This window comes from Phyllostomus discolor, chromosome 8 (genome assembly GCF_004126475.2).
Source record: "Phyllostomus discolor isolate MPI-MPIP mPhyDis1 chromosome 8, mPhyDis1.pri.v3, whole genome shotgun sequence".
Lineage (NCBI taxonomy): Eukaryota > Metazoa > Chordata > Mammalia > Chiroptera > Phyllostomidae > Phyllostomus > Phyllostomus discolor.
The window spans coordinates 38,024,934-38,048,498 of record NC_040910.2 but is presented as its reverse complement, the minus strand read 5'-3'; the positions used below and the strand labels follow the sequence as shown (position 1 = coordinate 38,048,498).

General features: G+C 53.5%; 2 protein-coding genes and 1 pseudogene across 2 annotated transcripts; 1 reads left to right on the top strand and 2 right to left on the bottom strand.

The window, feature by feature from the left end:
• Positions 1–357: 357 nt before the first annotated feature.
• On the bottom strand, positions 358–6,875 carry IZUMO4 (IZUMO family member 4). The gene is given in 7 exon segments (XM_036034467.1): positions 358–1,067; positions 1,069–1,099; positions 1,191–1,217; positions 1,220–1,282; positions 1,285–1,354; positions 1,356–1,387; positions 6,866–6,875. Coding segments are annotated over 7 exon segments (384 nt in total). The 3' UTR covers positions 358–916.
• MOB3A (MOB kinase activator 3A) lies at positions 1,859–20,741 on the top strand. The gene is given in 5 exon segments (XM_028520242.2): positions 1,859–2,059; positions 13,246–13,520; positions 13,523–13,780; positions 18,675–18,877; positions 19,410–20,741. Coding segments are annotated over 4 exon segments (648 nt in total). The 5' UTR covers positions 1,859–2,059; positions 13,246–13,363; the 3' UTR covers positions 19,440–20,741.
• Positions 20,742–22,896: 2,155 nt separating this feature from the next.
• LOC114504440 lies at positions 22,897–23,013 on the bottom strand (annotated as a pseudogene).
• Positions 23,014–23,565: the final 552 nt, after the last annotated feature.

Below are 23,565 nucleotides of genomic sequence, written 5' to 3'. Positions count from 1 at the left end.
TGGAGTGGTTTTGTGCATCCAAGCGGTGAGGAGGACATGTTCATGAAGTGATCACATGGATGTGGCTGCACAAGTGATGTCTGGCATGTCCCAGGAGCAGAGAGGCCTGCCTGGCTGTGTCTGCCGTACCCAACACCCACATTCATCTGCCACCAGCGACCTGGAGGACTGCACACCACCCTATTGTTTCCCCCCACCCCACCGCCAGGCCAGGGCTATGGAGAGGAGAGCAGGGCTCACCTTGTGCTGATGTTCTGTCTGAAAGACACAAGAGGGCCCCAGTTAGCCCCAAGTTTGGTGCCCAGGCAGTGCCTGTGATCCCCCAGGGCACTCCACTGGGACACGTCCATTGTGGGGTATCCTAGGTTCTGACCACAGGCCTGACACCCACTCAGGGCAAGAGTCAGACCAGACTCCTGGGGGAGGGACCCTTTAGTCAGGATGATTTGCCCACTTTGTGCCAGCTGAGCTCAGAGACCCTTGAGGGAAAGGGGCTGGGGCCCTGAGCACAGGGGCCAGGTCCTGCCTCCCGGTGGCTGTCCCTACAGATGCTCAACCCATTACTTCTGATAAAATTCACATTGGGTTTGGGGAGGTGGTATTTACTTGTGCCAATTAGTTCTACAAAGACTCACTTGTTAAGGAGGAGACACTGCACAACTGTCTTCCTCTGCACAGATGACCTGCAGGGATACGTGTGTGTAGAGGCGGTGTGGCCCCAAGTTCAGAGAAGGGCTAGCCTTGTACACCCCATCCTACCCAGGTGGTGAAAAGCAGGGATGAGGTGGAGGATAGGCCCCTTGGGAAGAGCCCTGGACCCCATGGGCATTGGGGCCCTCAGCACATCGCCACTGCTGAGCCCTATTCGCAATCGCTGCAGGAAATGGTCTCTTATTGGAAGATGACTCGAAGCTCGTTAGGGAAATACCCCAATTTCCCTAAAAAAGGGAGGCAGGAGGAAGGCAAGTTCGAGAGATGGGCAGACTGGGGTGTCCCGGGGCGGGTGGGCCGCCCCCTTAACCGGGAAATAAATCTTTCCCTGGTGCAGCTGGTCCATTTTCTGGTACGGTGTCTGCCACTTGGTCCAGCTTCTCCCGGGCTGGGGGCAGGAAGAGGAGGCGAGTAAGCAGCTTGGGCCGGGGTCTTCTGGCGGGACCAGGGACACGCCCAGGCGGGACCCCCGCTCTCGCTGATCTTCGATGGGATGGCCGGGTGTCCTTCATCGTGTTCTGGCTCCAGTTTTTGAGCAGTGAGCTCGACACGGGGATGTCGCCCACACGCGGCGTTTGAGGTTCACATGATGGCAGTGGAAGGAGAACTTCTCTACGAAACTGCCGTGGCAGTGCAGGCAAGCAGCGGGCCATCGCGGCTGTCAGGCCTAGGTACTCTGCAGGGCCCAGTCCTTGCCCAGAGCGCCGCCGGCCGACCTAGAGCACCTCTCACGCCACACCTCTCCGCCGCTCGCCAACCTACGGAGCTCTGCTGGTCCCAGGCCACGCCCCAGCATCGCTGCCGGCGCAGGCCCCGCCCCAGGTTCAGGGCCCTCCCCTCAACAGACAAATGCTGAGGCAGGCTCAGCCTCCAAGCCCCGCCCATGAGCCGCCACTCCGGAAGTCTCCACTCCCCGGATCAGCCCCACCCTCAGACCGCGCCCTTTGCAAGGTCCCCTGGCCGGCGCAAGCTCCTCCTTCCAGGACAGCCCCTGCTCGAGGCCCCGCCCCACATTCCCAGCAGAGAGGAAGCTCCGTCCACTAACCAATGGCATCACAGCTCGTCCTCGGTTGCCAAGCAACGCAGAGTGCGGTGTCTGTGCGCGCCCCTTCTCGGTTTAGACCTCCGCCCACTAGCTCTGCTTCCGGGGAGGCCTCGGCCTGTAGCGAAAATAGATCCGGCCGGGCGGGGTCGAGGCGGGCCCTGTGCGATGTTCCTCCGCGGAAGGAGGTGGGGCTCAACTAGCGGCGATCAGAGGACCCGGGACAGTTGGCAGGAGACGGAATACGGAGGCGGGAAACGGAGAACGGAGGCGAGGGTGGCCCTGCGCGTCTGCGAGTAGAAGCAGGTGGGTCCTTGGAGGGAAGAACGTGGGCCGCGGGCGGCCTAACTCATCGGAGGGCCAACGCGGGTGGCGGGAAGGGAGGTGTCGACTCTCGGTAGAATTCGTGGCTATAAATGTCACGTTGGGGTCAACCCCGGATCGTGTCACTAACTATCGCTAGGCCGCCGCCACTGATTTGAATCAAGTCCACAGAATTTCAGGGCTCCCAGACGGGGAATCGGCTTTTTAGAAGCGCGCTTCTTGCTTCCTGGTCCCCAGAGTCACTGAACACTGCACAGGGGCAGAGCGGGAGGTGTTGGTGGTGTCCGCACTGCCCATTGGCAGGACTTCGCAACTCCCTCTTTGAAGCTTGTGGGCTGGCATTGGTTTTAAATGACCATGTATTTTATAAAATGTCACTGAAAGGGAAAGGGGGCTAGTTGGAAAGTCACAAAGCGGAAAATTAATCTTGGGTGACCCACCACCTAGAGAGCCAGTGTTAATTTTGGAGTAAGATTCTTCTGTGTGTTTTTCAAACTTTTATAGAGGTTTAATTGCCATTTAATGCACTGCACATATTCCAAGCACATAGTCGGATAAATTTTGAATATGATGCATGTGTACTTTTGCATATTTCACAGTCCAGGGGCCTGTCTCTACTATCTGGTTTTGGACTTGCTGGAGTTATACGCATGTAGCCTCTGGGTAATCGCTTTCTCATCCCTCCTTTCATCCAACATAAAGGGGGCTCTCAGCCTCTTTTATATCTCAATGCTGAGGGATGCCAAGGAGCTGCAGACTCCCAGAAGCCCTGAGCCCCAGTGTGCCCTCCTTCCTGTTTGATGTCTTAAAGAATGAGTGGGTTTTTCCCCCACGTGCTTGCGGTAGTCTGTGCCAGTCAGTTATCAGAACTCTTTGAAGGAGTGTACTGAGCCTGGAGTGAGAAGACAGCAAGTGAAAGTCCTGGCTGCCCCGGCCCCCCCCCCCCCCCCCCCCCCCATCCCAGAAGGCATCCTTTGTTTCTTGATCCCAGATCCTCTCTGATGGCTGCCTTTCTCCTCCCTCAGGTCCAAATCTACACCCACCTCATACAACACCTGTTCCATTGCTGCTGTTTTCTGACAGGTGGGTTTTCCCCTCTGTGGCTGAGCTGTCCAGGGCTGCAGCTACTTGCCACAACACGTGGCTAGTAAGCCCTGGAAACATGGCTGAGTTAAATGAGGACCTTCTATATGTGCAGAAAGCACACCAGGTCACAGAGACTCATATGTTTAAAAAAGACTATGTCCTTAATACTTTCTATATTCCTTAAGTGTTGAAATGATATTTTCTTGCCCTTGGGTTAAATAGAATATATTATGAATATGGATTTCACCTGTTTCTTTTCATTTTCTTGCATTTCAGTGTAGCCACTGGAAAATTTGAAATTAAGCCTGGGCGCATATTATATTTCTAATGCCTTCCATGGTGTGTATTCCTTCTGCAAATACATGTTCAATTCTTGCTCTGCTAGGCTTCGTGGTTTTCTGCTTCCTGTTTGTGGCTTTTGTAATTTCTTCAAAGGGTTGAGCTACTTAAAGGTTTTAGCTAAATGCTTGATGTGTCGTAATTGGTGAATTAATGTTAGCTATAATTTTTTTAATAGACTTTATTTTGTAGAGCAGTTTCAGGCTCATTGCGCAACTGAGCAGAAGGCACAGAGATTTCCCATTACTCTCTACACCTCCACCCCCCACCCACCAGCGAACACATGGCCTCTCCCACTGCCAGCCTCACCAGCCAGAGCAGGACATTTGTTACAAGGATGAACCTACACTGACAGGTCACTATTCCCTCAGGTCCATGGTTGACACTTCTTGTGTTGTACATTTTGTGGGTTGGGACACATGTATGGTGACGTGTATCCACCATGACAGCATCATGCAGAGCAGTGTCAGTGCCCTAAAGATCCTCTGTGCTCTGCCTATTCATCCCTCCCTCCCCCAGCCTTTGGCACCCACTGAACCTTTTAATGTCTGCGCAGTTCCATCTTTTCCAAAATGTTCTAGAGCTGGAATCACAGTGTGGCCTCCTCAGACTGGCTTCTTTCTCTTGGACATAGCATTTGAAGTTCCTCCTGTCTTTTCACACCTGATAGCTTACTTTTTGTTGGGACAGCCCTAAAAGAGAGAGTGTGTCTTTATCATCTTTGCATCTCCTGCAAAGTTGAGCTCAGTGTCCTCCGTGTACCAGGTAATTGTGACCAGCTCAAGTCTAAGTTCTCTCTTTGTCTGTCCGTCTCTCTCCAGTCCTCCTCTTCTCCCCGCCCCCACTTCTTCTCAGCAAAAGTAGTATTTTAGTTCCTCAGGGGATTCACACAGAAGGCTAGTTCAGTTCCTGAACTTTTTACTTTATTATTATTTTTTTAATTTTCATTGATTTTTAGAGAGAGAGGAAGGGAGAGAGAAGAGAGAAACATCAATTTGTCATTCCACCTAATTATGCATTCATTAGTTGATTCTCGTATGTGCCCTGACGGGGGATTGAACCTATAACCTTGGCATATTTGGTCAATGCTCCAACCAACTGAGCTGCCTGGCCAGGGCCCAGTTTCTGAACTCTGTAGGTGATTCATCTTCTAGCAAGCCTAGGGTAGGCTGTTTCTTATGTGGAAATGCTCCGAGGCTGAGCTCTTAAGTTCATGGAAAAGTCAGCCATTAATCATCTTTTGGGAGTTGTTCTCACATCACCAGAGCCTCATAAAATGGAGGTTTAACAAAATCCCCCAGCGGTAACTGGGAAGTTGGGTTTTTACTCTGGGAAGTTCCAGACGTGCCCCAGCTGGTGAGCTGTGTTTCTGATTTCCTGGAATTTTGAAGTTCAGATATCTTAAGCAGAATAGGGTAATCTGTCTTAAGAAACTGGATTCTGGGAATGACAGGGCTTCCACCCACCTTATGCCAGAAATAGCCACAGTATGACAAACACAGGTGTCCCCAGACATTGCCTGGGTCCCCTAGGGGTAGGACCACCCCAGGCGAGATCCACTGCTGTAGCTGACTTGCTGGGAGCTGTTCACAGCCCCCAGGAAAGAATGCAACCCTTGAGTGGATGGGCCTGGCTCTCAGTGGACGGCTTAGAGCTGTGACTGCTTTCCTCCATTACCCACTGCTTCCAAGGCCAGTGCACAGTCAAGTTCATATCCAAGGTTCCCAATGTGAAAAGGAAGCATGGGCAGCCAGCGAGGGGCATATGTTTGGGTGGCAGTTCAGGAGGCGCCGTTTCATGTATTCTGCCCTTCCTGACGTGCCTCTGGTCAGTGACGATGCAGTGGGATCTCCTGAAACCTTGGGCTGTGTCCTCAGAAGAAGGAGGCGGGGCTCCTAAGTGGACATATCAACACTCCATGACCACTGTCACGTTCCTCTCTGTCCCCCAGGTGACACAGTTTTGTCAAACAGTAGTATCTGTATTTGCCCCTGTGGGAAGCTGAGGCAGAGAGAGGAGTTCTTTATCAGGTGCAGGATCCTTATGCTGGTCCACACATACCCTGTACCCCTCTCTGTCTTAGTGGAACAGAGTCAGGGATGGGGGACACCCAATTCGGATTCCGGCCCTCCTCCATGTGCAGTGAGCTCTTTGCTCGCAGCCCTGGGCAGGGTCCTTGCTACCTCTGCCAGCTGCTGCTGATTTACTGGCAGTTCTTGCTGTCTCTGGGTTTGTCCGCCTCCATTGTCACATGACCATCATCTCTGTGTGTCTGTGTCCAGATCATCCTCTTCTTATCAGAACATGGGTCCTTCTTTGCATTAGGCCCACACTACTCTAGGGTGGCCTCACCCTAACAGACCCCATTTCTAAACAAGGTTTCATTCACAGTTACTGGGGTCAGGATTTGAACATATCTTTTGGGGGGACACTGTTCAACACTTAATTCAATCCAATGGGGGGGAGTGACTGCCTATGGGCACAGTGTCTTTTGGGGTGATAGGAGTGCTGTGGGATCCAGTGGGGTATACTTTAAATGGGTGGAATTTACAGGATGTGAACTGAGTATCATTTGGGCTGGAATCTTCAGAACCCCTCAACAGCACCTGGCCTGGAACAGCCCCTAAAACCTTACTTCCTGCTTTTGCACAGCACATGCTAGAGAACTGGGCCACAAAACCGAGGTGTGAGTGCAAAAGGCCAACAGAATGCAAATCCCCTCCCTGCGCAGGGGGAGGCCCAAAGCCAGTCCCACGAGCACCCAGAAGGATGGCGGGGCCTGCCCGTTCAGGGAACTGCGGTGAACTTGAAAAATGGACCTTATGGCTCTGAATGGCTCGGTTGGTTGGGCATCTTCCCGAAAAGCATAAAGCCGCCAGTCTGATTTTCGGTCAAGTCCCTGGTCAGGGCACATATGAGAGGCAACCAATCGATGTTTCTCGCATAGATGTTTCTCTCCCACACTTTCTCCCTCCCTTCCCCTCTCTCTAAAAATAAGTAAATAAATAAAAATTAATATTAGGGTGGTGGAAGGCAGTGTGGGACGCTGGCTTCTGTAACGGGACAGACCCTGGGCCACAAGCATCTTCCAGCCAAACGCCTGGAGCCGGCCTGAACCCAGGCACTGACGTCACAGACAGGGGCCTGCTGCCCCAGCCCCACCCCCACCGCCAGGCTGGGGCAGTGTCCTCGAGGTGGTGGCAGTGTTAGCAGTAAGAGGCAGGATGTGAAAGCACCGGAAGGAAGTGGTAATGGGCTGGGCTTTGCTGCTGACATTGCTTAAAGGACCTAGGTTTTGTGTTTTGTTTTCAGGAAGAAAAGGGAGGGTAGGCATGTGTTGGGTTGGGAATCTTGTCATCTCACCTTCTGTCATGCTAGAAGCTTCCAGGTGCCCAACATACCTCACCTGTGGAAAGAACCAGAGAGGTGGGTGGGGGCAGGTAGAAGAGAGTGTATAGGGGATAAATGGTAATGGAACACAAATACAATAAAAAATAAATTATTAAAAAAATAGTCCTGATAGGTGTGGCTCAGTGGATTAGGCGCCAACCTGTGAACCAAAGGGTTGCCGGTTCAGTTCCAGTGAGAGCGCATGCCGAGGATGCAGGCCAGGTCCCCAGTGTAGGGTGCGCGAGGGGCAACCACACGTTGCTGTTTCTCCCCTCTTTAAAAATAAATAAATAAAATCTTTTAAAAAAATAATTAACCAGGTAGCGAGGAGGAGAGCCCTTAGCAGTGAGTTCCCACACGGTTGTCCCAGCCTTTCCCCTTGCCCGTGCCCTTGGGGGTGTTCTAAGATTATCAAGGAGAAAGACCCCTGGAGACAATAATGGGGCGGCGATGTGGCCCGGGTTGCAGCTGGCCACTCCTCGGCCGTGGGATGTGTGCGTGTTTCTGATAGGAAATTGTTTGCCTTCGACGGGAACTCTACCCATCCAGGAAGTTTTTCAGAAAATCATTGTTCCACTTAACAAAATCCTCCCACCTTCTAAGAGTCAGAAAGGCGAGCAGGAGCCTTGCGAGTCCCTTCCACTGCCCTGCCCCATCTTCCAGAACCATCTCAGCAGTGGCATGAGAAGATGTGAACCAAGACAAGCTGGCCTGCCTGAGGGGGGCAGTGGGGCCACCACCTCCCTGAGGCTCCCATCTGCCTAGGTCTCCTGTCCCCATTTGATGTTGTCAGAGGTTAAATCCCCAGAGCCATCACCAGGGAAGCCCTCAAATAAATAGAAGGCAGCAACGGGGCACTGGTGGTGCAGATTTCTTCGTGTTACCAGGGCAGACGTTTGCTACAGGATGAATAGGAGCCTGGAATAGAAGCAGCTGTGGCCCTGCTTGGCCAGCGCCACTCTGCAAGACCGGGGACGCAGTGCCCCGCTTCGTCTTCTCATTGCCACGTGGGGCTGCCCATGCCACCTGTGGAGGGGTGTTTGGAGGCCGAAATAAGACCAAGGGTGAGAACGTATTTCCATGGTGCCAGCTAGCAATGGGCACAGGGAAGCGGGCTGGCTCTTCTGGGTGGCCCACACAGGTTTCTGTCCCTTCACCTACCCCCAGATTGGCGTGACAGCAGCTCCATTTGCAGATCCATCATCATCTGGGCATGTGTATGGGGCCACGTGGGCAGGTAGCAGTCACAGGTGGTGCTGCAGGGTCCCCACCCATTGTGTCCTGTGTACACGCCCATGGGATGGAGGAGTCCTGGGCTGCCCAGCCCTGGGGGGTGCAGCTAGTCTCTGAGACTGGGGTTAGGGAGGTGGCCTCTCAGTCAGAGGTTCCGGGAGGGCGAGGGGGTGTCTGAGGCTGGGCCCTGTCCTGTCCGTCCATGGTAGGAGAGAAACGGATAGATGGAGCATTTGTGGCTACCCCTTTCCCTTCTTGGAGACACCACCTTCCCAACCTCCAGACCCTGGGCGCCCAGGGCTGTGCCCACTCACCAAAACCCAGGAAGGGCACTGGTCTGGACTCTGCGGGCATTGCAGAGGTTTCTGGTGGGGGAGAGACCAGCCCGGAGGGCCCCTGGCACTGGATTTGAAATAAAACAGGTGGGTGCTGGAATAATAGACGGGCGGTGAGCTACGGAGGCACGTGGCCTCGAGGACAGAACTGCAGGCTTCATCCTCGTGGTTCAGGATTTGAGCTCTGGCTCCTCTTCCTACCAGCTGCACAGCCTGAAACACTCACTGACTTGGTGATCAGTAATTGTTCAGTACTGACTCATTCACTGACCGGTGCTTCTCACCTGGGCTGGGCGATGTCTGGAGACATCTGTGGTTGTCACGGGGACTGCTCCTGCCTTTAAGTGGATGGGGCCACCCCACAGTGCCCAAGACAGGTCCCCACAGAGAGTGACCCATCCCCAATGTCAGCGTTGTATGTACAGCAAATGTACGATGGGGGCGGGGCGGGGGACCAGGCTGGGCCTAATCTTCCCCATCTGTAAAGTGGGGGTGCTGTTTTCCTCTCAGATTGTGCCTAGCTGGGTGTTAACCAAGGTGGCAGAAAGTGACAACGGTGGCCAGGGCCCCAGGGTGGATCTGGGGAAAGAAATGAAGGCCCTTCAGGTCTGGCAGGAGGCGCCAGGCCCTTTCTGCTCTGGGGCACAGGCTGCCTCAGGCGGCATTACCCAGCGGGTCAGACTCTGCACTGGCCTCATTCATGCTGGGGCACAGGGCACATCCCTCCCTGCACCTTATAGTTCGGATAGTTTTCTGTAGTTGTGTCACATTTCACAGCGAACAATGATTCTATGGGGTGGTCTCCTGTGAAATTTACAGGTGGGAGCATCTGTAGTTCTTCAAGGTTCCTAGGGCAGAGTCTCAGCCAGTGCTTGATCTGCTTGTCCCTCCCCCACCTTTAAAAAAACAACAGCTTTTAAATGATGTATTTATGAATGTAAAATTTTATTAGAAAGTAACAGCTTTGTTAGCTGTCATTCTCATGGTGTCCGCTCCTCCCATTTAAAGTGCCCATGCGCATCTGGTGTACTCAGAGTTGTGCAACCACCGCCTCCATCTAGTTCCAAAACACTCTCTCCTCCCCAAAAAGGAGCCCAGTCCCTGTCACCTGTCACCGGTCTCCCTCCCCAGCCTCTCCCTGTGGCTGTGCCTGTTCTGGACGTTTCATGGAAATGGAGCGGCACACGCCGTGGCCTCTTGTATCTGGCTTCTCCCGAGTTCGAGGTCCACCCACGTTGTATCGAGTGTCAGTGCTTCCCTCCTTTTCACGGCTGAGTGATGTTCCAGTGTGCGTGGAATGTTGTTGCGTTGTCCATCACCTGTGGATGGACACTTGGGTTGTTCGCACTCTTCAGTGATTACTATGAATCATGCTGCTGTGGATGTCCGTGTTCGGGTTCCGGGTTCGGGTTCCATGGACAGGTTTTGTGTAGACGTGTATTGTTGCTTCTCTTGCGTGGATACCTAAGAGTGAGTTGCTGGGTCAGGTGGTAACCCTGCTTGCTTAACTGCCAGACCGTTTTCCACAGCGCTGCCCCTTTGGTATTGTCACCCGCTGGCAAGGTGTCCAGTTTCTCCTGGTCCTGGCCAGCACCACTGATTGTCCCTTCGGGTCACAGCCCTTCTCCTGTGTGGGGGTAGTTTGCCACCCTTTGCACTGGAGTTCCTCTCGTCCTCTGGCTCGGTTATCTTTGGTTGACTCCTCCACCCCCACGCTCAGTGTCCATGTTTTACTCGTTTTGGCCACATGGAAGGGCACGTCTGCCCAGTTTCACCAGTTGTGTGAAATGACCTAAACCAGGGAAACCAGGGTCTCCTCCCCCCTACTGCTCCCCATCCCCACCCCAGCACTGCTGCCATTGGGCCGGTCACTCTTGGGGGGGTGCTGCCTGGGCACTGTGGGGTGTTGAACAGCATCCTTGCCCCCCACCCACTTGATGCCAGGAGCACCCCCAGCTGTGACAGCCACAGGTGTCCCCAGACATCGCCCTGAGTCCCTGGGGGCAGGATCACCCAGATGAGAATGCTGGTTTAGGCATTTTTTATTATATATCTAGTCTCTGGAATTAAACCAAAGGCTTCTGAAAGACAGGGCCTGGCCTCCCGCCCTGAAGTCTCCATTGAGTATATGAGGGTGGAGGGGCAGACTCTGCCGTGTTCCCTCTGAGCCCAGCAACGGGAGAGGCTCAGTTTGGCTGTGGTTCCAGAGGAATCTCTAGAAGGCCCGGGTTGAGGAGCCCTCCACACGCAGAGACTCTTCCTGTGCCCAGAGACGGGCAGGGCCCAGCCAGAAGGAGGCTCCAGGGATCCAGGATGTGGCCCAAGTCATGACTCAGCTTTTTTAATCGTGCTGAAATCCTCAGCAGCCTCAGGCCCTCTTGTCGTCAGAGTTACTTCACCTTGGCCCCAAGGACACAGTGTGTGTGTGATGGCTCACTCTCCGGGCCCAGGAAAGACTAGACTTGACCCTGGCCTATGCCCGCGGCACTAAGTTGGGTGCTGTGGTCAGAGTGGACATGTGCTTCCCTTTGGCTGAGCCTGGCCTTGGCAGCGCCGACCTCAGTGGGTCTGACTCCACTGGAGTTGCCTGGGCCTCAGGGGTTGAGTGGCACCTCTGCAGAAGCAGTGGGGACCAACCAGTGTCCTTGGTTTGGGCTCATTTGCTACACGGCGTGTTGAGCCTGGAGGGCGGGCGTCCAGATGAGCCCAGCTGGCCACGCGGCACGGAAACAAGCTCCCACTGTTGACGAGATGCGTCCAGACCTGTAGAGGGACCTTATACAAATTTACTAAGGTTTTTTGTGGGGTTTTTTTTTTTTTTGAGCCAAACTGAGGACATGCCTAGAAGCTAGTTCTTAAGGGATTGAGAAAATGCTCCAGAATGGCAGTTTGAGGTTCTTTTTGTGAATTTGGAATCAAAGGAGGGACAATAAGGGAGACCACTGGTGGGAGATTAAGAAGAAAGGAAAGGGGGAAATCCTAGGATTGTGTAAAAAGTGAAATGGAGAGACACGCACGTCTTTTACCCCAGGGGTGCAGGGCAGCTAACACGCAGCATTTACAGTAAATGGGCGGGTGTGGGCAACCAGCGAACGCTGAGGAGGGAGTGCGCTAGCTGGTGAGCACGTTTACCCGCCGGGGGGTCTGGACAAAAAGATCTCTCTGACATTTCAACAGTGTTAACCTAGATGCACGAGAACAGTGGGGAGGGCTTGCTTAAGGTAAAGACGGACCTTTTGCTAAGGAAGCCTTAGGCCTGGGAAGTAATCCCCCTCCATGACCTGCCCAGGGAGGTGGGTGGTCACATCATCTAGTGTAGTTTCTCTCGGTCACGGTCACGTCACGAGCTTGCCAGGCCTGCCGTGTGGTCCTGGGCTTGTCAGGTCTGCTCAATTGCCCCTTTTTCGTTCACACCTCACTTGAAGCAAAGTGAAAAGAGGACGGGGATTTCCCATAATATTGTAAATGGTTATTTATTACCCAGGGGTGAGTATTGTGTAACTGGGCCTGGGGTGATACAGAGGCACTTCTTCCACTTCCTCTCTCTGGTGAACCCCCCACTGGCCCCGCCCTCCCTGTGTCCGCCACCTGCACCCTCCCAGGGGGTACATCCACTGCGTCTGTGGAGGGAGAACTCGGAGAATGCAGGTCGGCGGGCACCAGCATCCTGGCAGAATGATGGTGATGTTGGAGGTGATGGAGTGACGGCAGCCTGCCTGTGACCAGGGCTTGTGGCTTCGTGTGATCATTTCATCTTCTCACCTCCAAGATGGAGCTTGTTGCTCTCCCCATGGAACAGAAGAGGAGACTGGGCGTGGACAGGAGAAGGTGGACCGGGTGGGAGATTGGGGCCCTCGTGGCAGGGAACACCGGCTGCAGCCCCCATCAAGGCCTCGCCCCTGGACCGGGTGGGTGTCTGGCATGTTCCCATGGAGGCGCAGATAGGACCCAGACAAGCCCATCCAAGCTTTTTAGTGCTCTGGGGAATAGTGTCCCCCCAGACTCATGTCCACCCTTTGGAAATGGTGTCTTTGCAGACGTCATCAAGATGATAAAATGAGGTCCCTCTATATTAAGGCAGGCCCTAATCAAATAATGAGATTTAGACATACAGAGAAGCAAAAGGAATTTCTTCCCTTCCAGCTGGAGGGCTGTGGGGGCATCAGCAAGGCTGGTCCCCTCTGGGTCTCAGAGGGGGCGACTGCTCCAGGCCCTGCTCTGGTGGTGTCGGCGATCACTGCCGTCCCTTGGCCTGTAGACTCGTCACCCCATCTCTGCCTGCTTTGCTGAACGGACCTCCCCCGGGTGTCTGTGCGTGTTTACACTTAGGAGGGCACGCATCATCCAGGGCCCACCCGGATAATCCAGGACATGCGCGTCCCAAAATCCTTAGCTTAATCACACCTGCAGAGGCCCTTCTTGCTAATCACGGGTCTTAGGCATGTGGACATCTCTGTACGGAGACCGGAGACCGATACTCGGCCCGTCGCAGTCACCCTGAGCCACCATGCTGTCTCCCAGCTTACAGAAAGCCTCCGGGTGCTGGGGGCAGGAGTAGGGAGCTGGCCAGCCTAGGCTCTCGGAGGCCCTGGCTCAGTGTCTCCTGCTCTGGGGCAGTCGGGACGGACATGCCTCGGGGCAGCTCTTCTCACTGAGGAGCTGGTGCCTTTCTTGATGAAACTCAGAACCAGATGTCTCGGGAAAACTCCCCAGCATGGCCCACTCTTGCTTCCCGAACAGAGTTTCCAGGAACAGGTGACAGTTCTTCGTTTTTCTGTATTTCAGGTCTGGGGGAGACCTGTGAGCCAGTGAATTTCTGATCGCCTGGGTTGGTGGCCGACACCAGCATCCCGCCCAGCCCTGTCCACGGAAGCTCACCGAGGAGCGTGCAGTGAGAACCAAGATGTCCAACCCCTTCCTGAAGCAGGTCTTCAACAAAGACAAGACCTTCCGCCCCAAGCGCAAGTTTGAGCCAGGCACCCAGCGGTTCGAGTTGCACAAGAAGGCGCAGGCCTCGCTGAATGCGGGGCTGGACCTGAAGCTGGCCGTGCAGCTGCCGCCGGCGAGGAGCTCAACGACTGGGTGGCCGTGCACGTGGTGGACTTCTTCAACCGCGTCAACCTCATCTATGGCACCATCAGCGATGATGCACTGCAGTCCTGCCCGATCATGTCCGGCGGCCCCAAGTACGAGTACCGCTGGCAGGACGAGCACAGGTTCCGCAAGCCCACAGCCCTGTCGGCCCCCCAGTACATGGACCTGCTCATGGACTGGATCGAGGTGCAGATCAACAACGAAGACCTCTTCCCCACCAGCGTGGGTGAGTCGGGCCGCCTGGGGCTGGGGCGCGGGGGTGTTTTACAGCATGAGGGAAAGCTTGTTGGAGAGTAGTGGAGGTAGAAGTGAGCGACAGAAGGAATGGGCTCCGGAAACAAGTTACGGGGCAAAAGGAGGGCCCTTGGAGTTGAGGAGAGAGAAAGGGAAAGGTGACTTGGGGGGGGGGGGCGGGGGAGGAGAGAGGGAAGGAAAAGGCGTGATGTGCTGGGCGGGGAGGTGGTCATGTTTTAATAACAGCTTTGCTGAGATAGAATTCACAAACCATAAAATCCACCCATTTAAAGTGTAAGTTTAGTAGCATTTAGTACATCCACAGTGTTATGCAACCATCCCCTCTAATTCCTGAACATTTTAGTGGCCTCCGAAGACCCCTGTCCCCATCAGTAGTCACCCCTCCCCCCTCCCCAGCCCCTGAGAACCAGTTACTCACTCCCTGTCCCTGTGGATTTGCTGTTCTGGGCATGTCACATAAATGGAGTTCACAGTCTGTGCCCTCTGTGTCTGGCCACATGTTCAAGTTCATCCACGTTGTAGTGGAGGATCAAAGCTTCACTCCTTTTCATGGCTGAGTAGTTTCCCGTGTGTGGGTGGGTTATGGTTTGTGCTTCGTGTTAAGGCTCTTAAAATGGGGAGATTATTCTGGATTATCCAAGTGGGCCTCAAGTTTCATTAGAAGGGTCCTTGTCAAAGGGAAGTGAAGGGACATTTGACACAAGAGAAGGTGATGTGACAACAGGAGAAGGAAGAAGGGACCATAGCCCAGGAATGCCAACAGCTTCCAGAAAAAGCAGGAAATGGGTCTGCCCTGGAGCCTCCGGAAGGAAGCAGCCCTGCCCACACCGCCTCCGCCCCATGGCAGCGGCGTGGGCCCTCCAGCCTGCAGGACTGTGAGGGGAGACGGGAGGGCGGTTCTGGAGCACAGAGTTGTCGGTGTCTGTTGCAGCAGCCCTAGGGGACCCGCGCAGGGCCCTTCTCACGTCACACTGGCGTCAACACAGCGTCCTGGAAAACAGGGCCGACGGGTCTCAGGCCCCAGTTCTTGGTCGCTGGCGGACTCTGCACCTGGTCCACTTTCTCACACCTCTGGACCTCGCTCACCCTCTGTACAGGGACTGGGCCTGCCATTGGCAGGGGCCTTCAGAGAGGCCTGTCTGAGAAAGGCCTGCTCGGAAGAGACGCTTTGCCAAAGGAGGGATTCATGAGTGCCCCCACCTACCCACACATCAGGTCACCGAGTCCGTGCTGTGGCCCTGGAGTCTGTCTGCACGGCCTACTGGCTCCCCTGAAGTCCCGACACTTCCTGAAGGGGTCCGTGTCCTAGAACTTGGACCCTGAGTTCCTCTAGTCAGCTCCTCGCCTATAGAATGATAATTCCAGAAATTTTACCAAAGAGGAAACTGACAAGCAATCAAGAGAAAGTGAACTTGGCAGACACCACATGGCTGCCCAGACACGGGTCTGAGGCCACATCGCTGACTCCAGGCTCCCTCTGGGCCCCAGCCTCTGCCACACGATCACATCATGGGGTCTAGGGTCACCCCTGCTTTTCCCAGGGGCCTGTCTGGCCCAGGCCATACCTTCCTACCCTATGTACAAGTCCCGGGCCCCTTGGCCTGTTTTGACCCCAGACCTCCAGACTGGTGGAATGAAATGCTTCCTCTGAGAGCAGTGACTCTGCTGCTTCTGTGGCGCTTCCAAAAAGCAGAGCCTGCCAGGTGTTCCTTGAGGTTAGATTTGTGGCTGAGCAAAGAAGGACAGGGTCCAAATTTTATCCCCGGCCCCCAGTTCTGTGCCATGGACACCTGTACACCCGAGCCACCCACTCACGCTCTGTAACGTTGGATCGGGGTGGTGGACTTTTCCCATGAAGGGCAGCAGCTCCTCCTTGGTGCTGCCTACGGAGGTGGCAGCCATCTCCCACTCGGCTTCATGGCTGCCCCCAGACCCCTCAAAAACACAAGATGTGTCAGAAAGAGGACTAAGAAGTTTCTCTGGCCCTGGCCCTTATGGCCTGGTTGGAGCGGCATCCTGTAACGGAAAGATCGCAGGTTCGGTTCCCGGTCAGAGCACACATCTAGGCTGCAGTCTTGATCCTCTGTCTGGGTACGTGCACAGTCCCCGGTCCAGGCACGTGTAGGAGGCAACCAGTCAGTGCTTCTCTCTCGCATAGATGTTTCTTTCTCTCTCCTTCCCTGTCTCTCTAAAAAAGCAATGGGAAAAAAATGTGCTCAGGTGAGGATAAAATATATATGTATTTTTAGAGTTTATCTGGCACCAGTCAGACTGATATGTCAAAATTAAGTGCAACTGGAGGAAACCAAGAAGCATTGACAATGGGGCGCACAGAAGAGGCAAGGCCAGGTCTTGGTGCCCAGCGCTGGTCATCAGAGCACCAAGAAAACGGCCCACATGCTGCCCGGTGGCTGTGGGAAGTTCCCGGGTGTCAGCATCAAGGAGCTTGAAGCGCTGCTGACGTGCAGCGAGCCTTACTGCGCTGAGACTGCTCACAGCGTCTCCCCAGAGAACCCCAAAGTCCCTATGGACGGAGCAGCCCTGCTGGCCATCGGGGTCGCCAGTCCCAGTGCCAGTCTGTGCAGCGAAGGAAGTGAACAAACAGATTGTGTACACATTGTGCTAATAAAAACAAAATTCTAAGGAACAACATCATCAAAAAAAAAAGGAGCACAGAGTATATCTCTCCAGCTTTATGAGCCGGGTCTTTGTCTCAACTACTGAGGGTCGAGTACCACTTCCCTGTCATGTAGCCCCAAAGCTGCTATAGACACAATATAGACAAACAGGTGAGTCTCTGTTCTAATAAAATTTTATTTACAAAAAGGCGCGCGCGGCCCGATTTCAGCCCCTGCATGAGAATACCATTGCAAGCGTGGGCCGTGCAGTCCTGGAGGTTGCATTTCTAAGCCCTTCACCTGGGTCACGCTGCTCTAAATCCCTCGCCTTCCCCGGCATCACCGTTGCTGGTTCCCGGTACCCACTCTGCCAGGGAGTACAGCTGAAGTAATAAAGAGCCATCAGTTCTCACGTTGTGGGTCCTCTGGCCCCAGATACAGAGGAGGCAGCAAGCCGGGCCAGACCTGTCTTGCACAGATAGCCTGTTCTTTCCCAATTACCTTTTAACTGGACACGTGTTGAACCTCCTCCATGGTGAGCAGCCTTATCAGCTCCCTGTGTCAGGGCCACGTGTCACGGTCTTGCTGCAAATGCCGCATCCTGAGCCTCTACACACGGAGTCGCTCACTCACCTGGACCTCTTCGGACCATTATTCGGCCAACCGCAGGCCTCATCAACACAGTGCTATCCGGCTGCTGAGGCCCCATCGCCCGAGAGTGTGCACCTGGTACACTGTGGCTTTCCCACTGTTAGTGACATCCGTGTGTCCTCCCTGACCCATCAGCCCCTCTCTGGACAGGCCGGCCTGTCAGTACTGGTCCCAGGCACCTACCTGGTAGCCCTGGTTGGATCTCATTGACACATGGCTTCCACCTTGCCTGTGGGATGAAGGGGACATGAAGTCTTGGCTGGGGACGCAGGAAGGAGCCCATGGGGCACACAGCAACGTGAATGTGTCTAATGCCAGCCACACCTGTCACCTCAGATGGCTCAGATAAGGAATCTCACAGTGGGTATATTTTACCACAATTTTTAAAAGTAAAGAACTATGATAACCAGAGAAGAAAGTACAACATGGTGTGTGCATTCAATGAAGCTCTGACAAGTACATCAAATTTAATATTATAAAAACATACTTTAAATGGAGAGAGACAAAGATATCAAGTGGGAAATATCAAAAGTCAAAAATATGTTTCTAGGCCCTGGCCAGGTGGCTCAGTTGGTTAAGCATCATCCCAATACACCAAGGTTGTGGGTTCGATCCCTAGTCAGGGCACATACAAGAACCAACCAGTGAATGCATCAGTAAGTGGAATAACAAATTGGGGTTTCTCTCTCTCCTCCTTCCTCTTTCTCTAAATCAATAAACTTTTGCCCTGGCTAGTGTGGCTCAGTGGATTGAGCACTGGCCTGTGGACAGAAAGGTCACTGGTTCAGTTCCTGGTCAGGGCACATGCCTGGGTTGCGGGCCAGGTCCCTTGTTGGGGGCGTGTGGGAGGCAACTGATTGATGTATCTCTCACACATCAATGTTCCTCTCCCTCTCTTTCTCTTTCCCTTCCTATCTATAAAAAATAAATAAATAAAATCTTTTAAAAATAAATTTAAAATCAGTAAACTTTTAGAAATGTTTTCAGGGGGTTTCCCATTCTGTTAAGAAAAATGAGTATTACTGGGAGTACACACACGGCCGGGTCCCAGAGGAGACATAGCAGACCCACAGCTGGCAGGTGCGGGTAGGGGACGTTCTGGACTCTGAAGGGAGCTGGGCAAAGGCAGGCGGGCTGTGCGGCTCCCAGCACGTTCCCAGCGAGGGCTGGGCCAGTGGGGCCAGATTGGCTGATGTCGATTACCCCGAGGATGGGCTTTACTCGCAGGCCTGTCTCCATCCCTTCCTCAAGCATTGTTAAGAAGCGTGGCAGTGGGTTTCGCACAGCATTTTAGCGGGCTCCCTGGAGCTGGAGGTGAGAGACCGGGGTGTGGGGAGGGGAGTCAGGAGGCTATGGACCCTGGAGAAAGGGGCTCCTTCACAGGGGTATACCTTTCCCACCCCATCAGTCAACTCTTGACTGCAGGAGGAAACCAGGGCAGGGGCTGTGTGAACTTGGCAGGCGTCCCAGCCTCTCTGAGCCTCACTAGTTCACAGGCTAGTTCAATCCGGCAGTCCAAGGGCAGCATAGTTTCAAGGCCAAGCTGGACCCCTGAGGCTGCTTCCTGAGTACACTGGTCCCTCTCACCATCCACAGGCACACCGTTCCCCAAGAACTTCTTGCAGGTGGTGAAGAAGATCCTGTCCCGGCTGTTCCGTGTGTTCGTGCACGTCTACATCCACCACTTCGACCGCATCGCGCAGATGGGCTCCGAGGCACACGTCAATACCTGCTATAAGCACTTCTACTACTTCGTCAAGGAGTTCGGCCTCATAGACACCAAGGAGCTGGAGCCACTGGTCAGTGGGCGGGGGCGGGCGTGCAGGGCCAGTAAACTGGATTTTGTGAATAGTTAGCTTCATTAGCGTGCTCAGCTGTTTGCTTTCTGCAGCAGGGCAGGATTGAGCAGCCAGACACCATCTGGCTTCCGGGGCTGACAAAGTGGCCTCTCAGGCCCTTCACAGAGCTTGTCACATCAGCCCTAGGCATGCTTCTGCCTATTCCCTTTTTTAAAAATTTTATATATTTTTTTTAGAGCGGGAGGGAGGGAGAAAGAGAGGGAGAGAAGCATCGATCGGTTTGGTTGCCTCTCGCATGCCCCCAGTCTGGGACCTAGCCCACACCAGGCGTGTTGCCCTGACTGGGAATCAAACCGGCAACCTTTAGGTTCACAGGCTGGTGCTCAATCCACTGAGCCACACCAGCCACACTGTAAGGTTTGGCCTTAAATGAGGTCCGTGGTCTCTTGAGTTGCATCCCCTGCTTTCTGTGTGTGTGATTTCTGTCACCTCTTGTGGTCAATACCCTTGATGTCCCGTTTGTTCTTAACAGAAAGAAATGACTGCACGGATGTGCCACTGAGAACCTCTTGGCCCACTGTCCACCAAGGCAGTGCAGGGACACTCCGACTTGATGGCCACCTCCCTGGAATACTAGACTATGCTTTCTGCCCCAGCAGGTCACTGACCTCCGAAGTGGTCAGACAGCAATCCTCTCGTGCCCCCAATAGCTGCACTGGACACTGGGGGTTTGAGTCCCCCCTCTGATTCTGAGGTGACAGTAGGCCACCAGCCTCCAGAGTCCCACAGGGGAGAATTGACTTGAACTCTGATTCTGTGTTGCCGTGAGGCCCACTATGACAATCCACTTTATCTATAAAGCACTTGGATCTGCCCTGAGGCCGGAGACCTCTACGCTATCCCCCTGATGCCACCTAGCATGCTTGGCCTGGGAGAGCGACAGGCCACACAGGATCTGGGTCAGCGAGACCAGGGCCCGCCGCTACTGCGCCTTCCAGCCTCAGTCCCCTCACAGCATGCTTCCCGCAGCCCCGTGTCTGTGTCATGAGGAGGCAGTGTGCCCTGGCCCACCCCACCCCCTCAGTCCCCTCTGTTCCTTCAGTTCCTCCAAAACACCTGGCCCATCTGCCAGGGTTTCCCAGACCCCACATCTGCACCCCAGATTTCCTGGGGCCACCTTCACGTATCATAAAGATTGAGTTTTTATGCAGTCTCATTGACAGCCACCTTGAGATGTTGAGAAAAAACAGCTTTTTATTATAAATAGTGAACTCCACCTCCCCTCTAGACAAACACCCCTCTGTTATAAATAACCCAGGGTGACCCTTCCATAGAGTCTTTCCAGGTTTGGGTTGTTGAACTTGGCCTTTCTTAAGGTACCTGCCCAATTTATATGAAACCCCTTGATGTGGCCCTCTGTGGCCAGGGGACCAGAGCCCCAGTACCGTCTCCCCAAAGAACAGTGGCAGCTCTTCCCACCCAACCCCACCTACCTTGAGGACCTCTGGGTGTCTGGGATGCCCCAGAATAGAGGGGCACCACCACCCAGCACCACACAAGTGCAGTTAACACGACCTCAGCCTAGTCCTCTGGACACTCCAGCTCTAGGATTCCCTGGGCATTGCGGACCCCCACAGAACTACAGAAGGACCCATCCAATCGAATGTAGCTCTTTTTAATACAAAACCACAACCAAATGCCAAAACCACTGTACCCTTCCTGGGTCACCACCAGCCTTTCCCTGCAGCCAGGCAGGTTGGGGAAGGTGGTGGGGACTGTGGGGTGAGAGGGGGCCCCTCTCCACTCTCTTGTGCCTGCAGATGTTCACATGAACATAGAATAAATTGTGCCATTTCCTACCTGCTGCTGGCGGCTGTCATTTCTGTTTTTCTGGCAGGAAGGCCTGGTGTCAGGACACATCACTGTCATTGTCACTGGGTACTCTCACCCATCCTCAGTGGTGAGGAAATAGATGTCACAATGCTTTGGTCTGCCAGAGCTCCCCCGATCGACAATTAATACACGGAATGGGCGGGTTAGAATTTCACGGGGTGCAGGGCGGAGGCGATTAGGTCAAAAGTATCAAAATAGGTGGAGAAATGTCATAGGGAAAGTGGGTTTCGCTCTCCCATTGCCTTTGCCTTTTTGCCATGTGAGAAAGTTTCCAGAAAATGTTGGACCAAGTACAGAAGACTTGATCAAGAGGAAACAGGGGTGTTACCATTCAGTCCTTACTAACTAGCCCTGCAACCTTGAACACAAGACTGTAGCCCTCAAACTCCTCTCTCATACGTCAAAAATGGGAGCGGAAGCCCTGGCTGGCCTAGCTCAGTGGATTGAGCGCGGGCTGGGAACCAAAGTGTCCCAGGTTCGATTCCCAGCCAGGGTACATTCCTGGGTTGCAGGCCATAACCCCCAGCAACCGCACATTGATGTTTCTCTCTCCTCTCTCTCTCTCTCTCTCTCTCTCTCTCTCTCTCTCCTCTCTCTCTCTCTCTCTCTCCCTTCCTTTCCTCCCTACAAATAAATAAATAAAATCTTTAAAAAAAAAAATGGGAGCAGACATCTTACTCTCCGGGCTTCTTTCAAATGTAAAATGTTAGTGTTCCAGAGCCAACAGGCCTGGGGCCGGGGTGGGGGGGATGTGCATTGCAGGCCATTCTTATGGCGCAGGAGCAGATGGGAAGAGGGGCCTGGTGGATGCCAAGGCCACGCAGAGCCACCAGGTGAACTGACAGCCGGGAACCTGAGCCCAGTGTGGCTCAGTGTGGCTTCTGGCCCCCAGGGGGCGTGCTGACTACGTGGGACGGGAGAGGTCTGTGTTCCAACTGAATGAATTCCACGTTACTTGAAAATACCTCCTAAAGAAACCATTGTCTCCTTACCTTTCACATTCAAATGTACCACAATGAGTTCCAGGGCCAGTTAAAATTGGGGAGCTATTATTGACCTTTGGAGACAATTGTCCCCCAAAGATGTCTTCATCCCAGTGTGGGAACTGTGGACATGTCACCCCACATGGTAAAGGGACATTACAGATAGGATTGTTAAAGCCCTTGAGATGAAGATGACCCTGGGTTATAAATAAACAGATGATAGATAGATGGACAGATAGATAGATAGATCCTCACAGCGTCCTCACAAGAGGGATGGAAGAGGCTGCGCTTCTGGCTGTGAGGACAGAAGAAGGGGCCACGAGCCAGGGGATGCAGCACCTCTAGAAGCTGGAAAAGGCCAGAAATAGTTCTCCCTGGAGCCTTAGGAAGGACCAGCCCCACCCACAGCTGGATTTAGCCCTGTGAGACCCCCATGTCAGACTCCTGGCCCCAGAACTCTAAGGAAATAAACTTCTATTATTTAAGACACTGAATTTGTGGTCACTGATTCCAGCAGCCATAGGAAAGCTGTACACCCTTTAGAAAGAAATGGTTTGCACACTCGACACCCTGGGACCCATTCATTTGGGCTCCTGGAACACAAGAATTAGAGGTGAGCTTCTGAGAGTCACTCATCCTAACAGGATTTTGAGTTCACCCCAAAATTTGTCCTACCAGGAGAGATAACGGGGGCCAGGTACTGGCACCTTGGCATCTAGTCAGATGGGCATTGGTAGAAGGAACCAGAAGTGTTCATCTTGGACAAGACTAGCTGCCCATGTTCCCACCTGGCCAGTGTCCGAGGGGCTGTCATTTAGGAATGGCTGTGGGCTTGCACCATCCCCACCAACAGGTGGGACAAAGAAAGGCAGAACAAAGCTGAGGGCAGCCTTCGATGTGTCTAATAGAGATGTTTCTCCAGAAACTCAGGAACTCAGTGGGGGCATCCTAAAGATCAGGAGCCCCCTGTTACCGAAGTTTCCACACCGGGGCGGGCATTGCCCTAGACCCATGGTGTTCGGTAGGCAGCCCCTAGCTGCATGTGTTTGTTTAGCCCCTGTGAGTGGGTCTTGCTAGTCTCCCATATCCACCACGGCAGGAAGCTTTTACCTTGGTAACGCTTCTAAAAGCAGTTCCTGAGTCACAGTGAAGTCAAGGTAGAGGACTGGTTCCTCATCTTTTTTTTTTTTTTTTTAGGCCAGAGAGCCTCTTGCATCCTTGTCAAGGGGATTGCTAACCTTCTCTCCTCTCATGTAACCCTAAACTGGTCCTCATCATGACTCCAACCAGAGAGGGAGCGTGGAATCATGGAAAGTGGGGCAAACCCTGGGGGACATGGGGAGGTCAGCGCTGTGGAAGGCTGGGCAATTTGGAGAAGCCCAGATGTACATATACTGGCCTCCCTGTTTGAGAGCCATGCATTTTATGGGTTCCCCCTAGCTTAACAAATCCCCTCTCTCTCTCTTTTTTTTTAATCCTCACCTGAGGAGATACATATATATATACAGAGAGGAAGGGAGGCAGAGAAACCTCCATGTGACAGAAACATCGATCGGTTGCCTCCCACACATGCCCCAACTGGGACCAAACCCACTACCTAAGGTATGTGCCCTGACCAGGATAGAACCTGCAACCTTTCAGTATATGGGACGACGCTCCAACCACCTGAGTCACACCAGCCAGGGCACGAGTCCCCTCTTAACTGTAGCCATTATGTTATACACAGTAAATATTCCTCTTGTCAAATCTTTATAAATATCCCTAATTCTTGCCAGAGATAAACCACCAAAACTGGTGTCAAAGGAATTACCT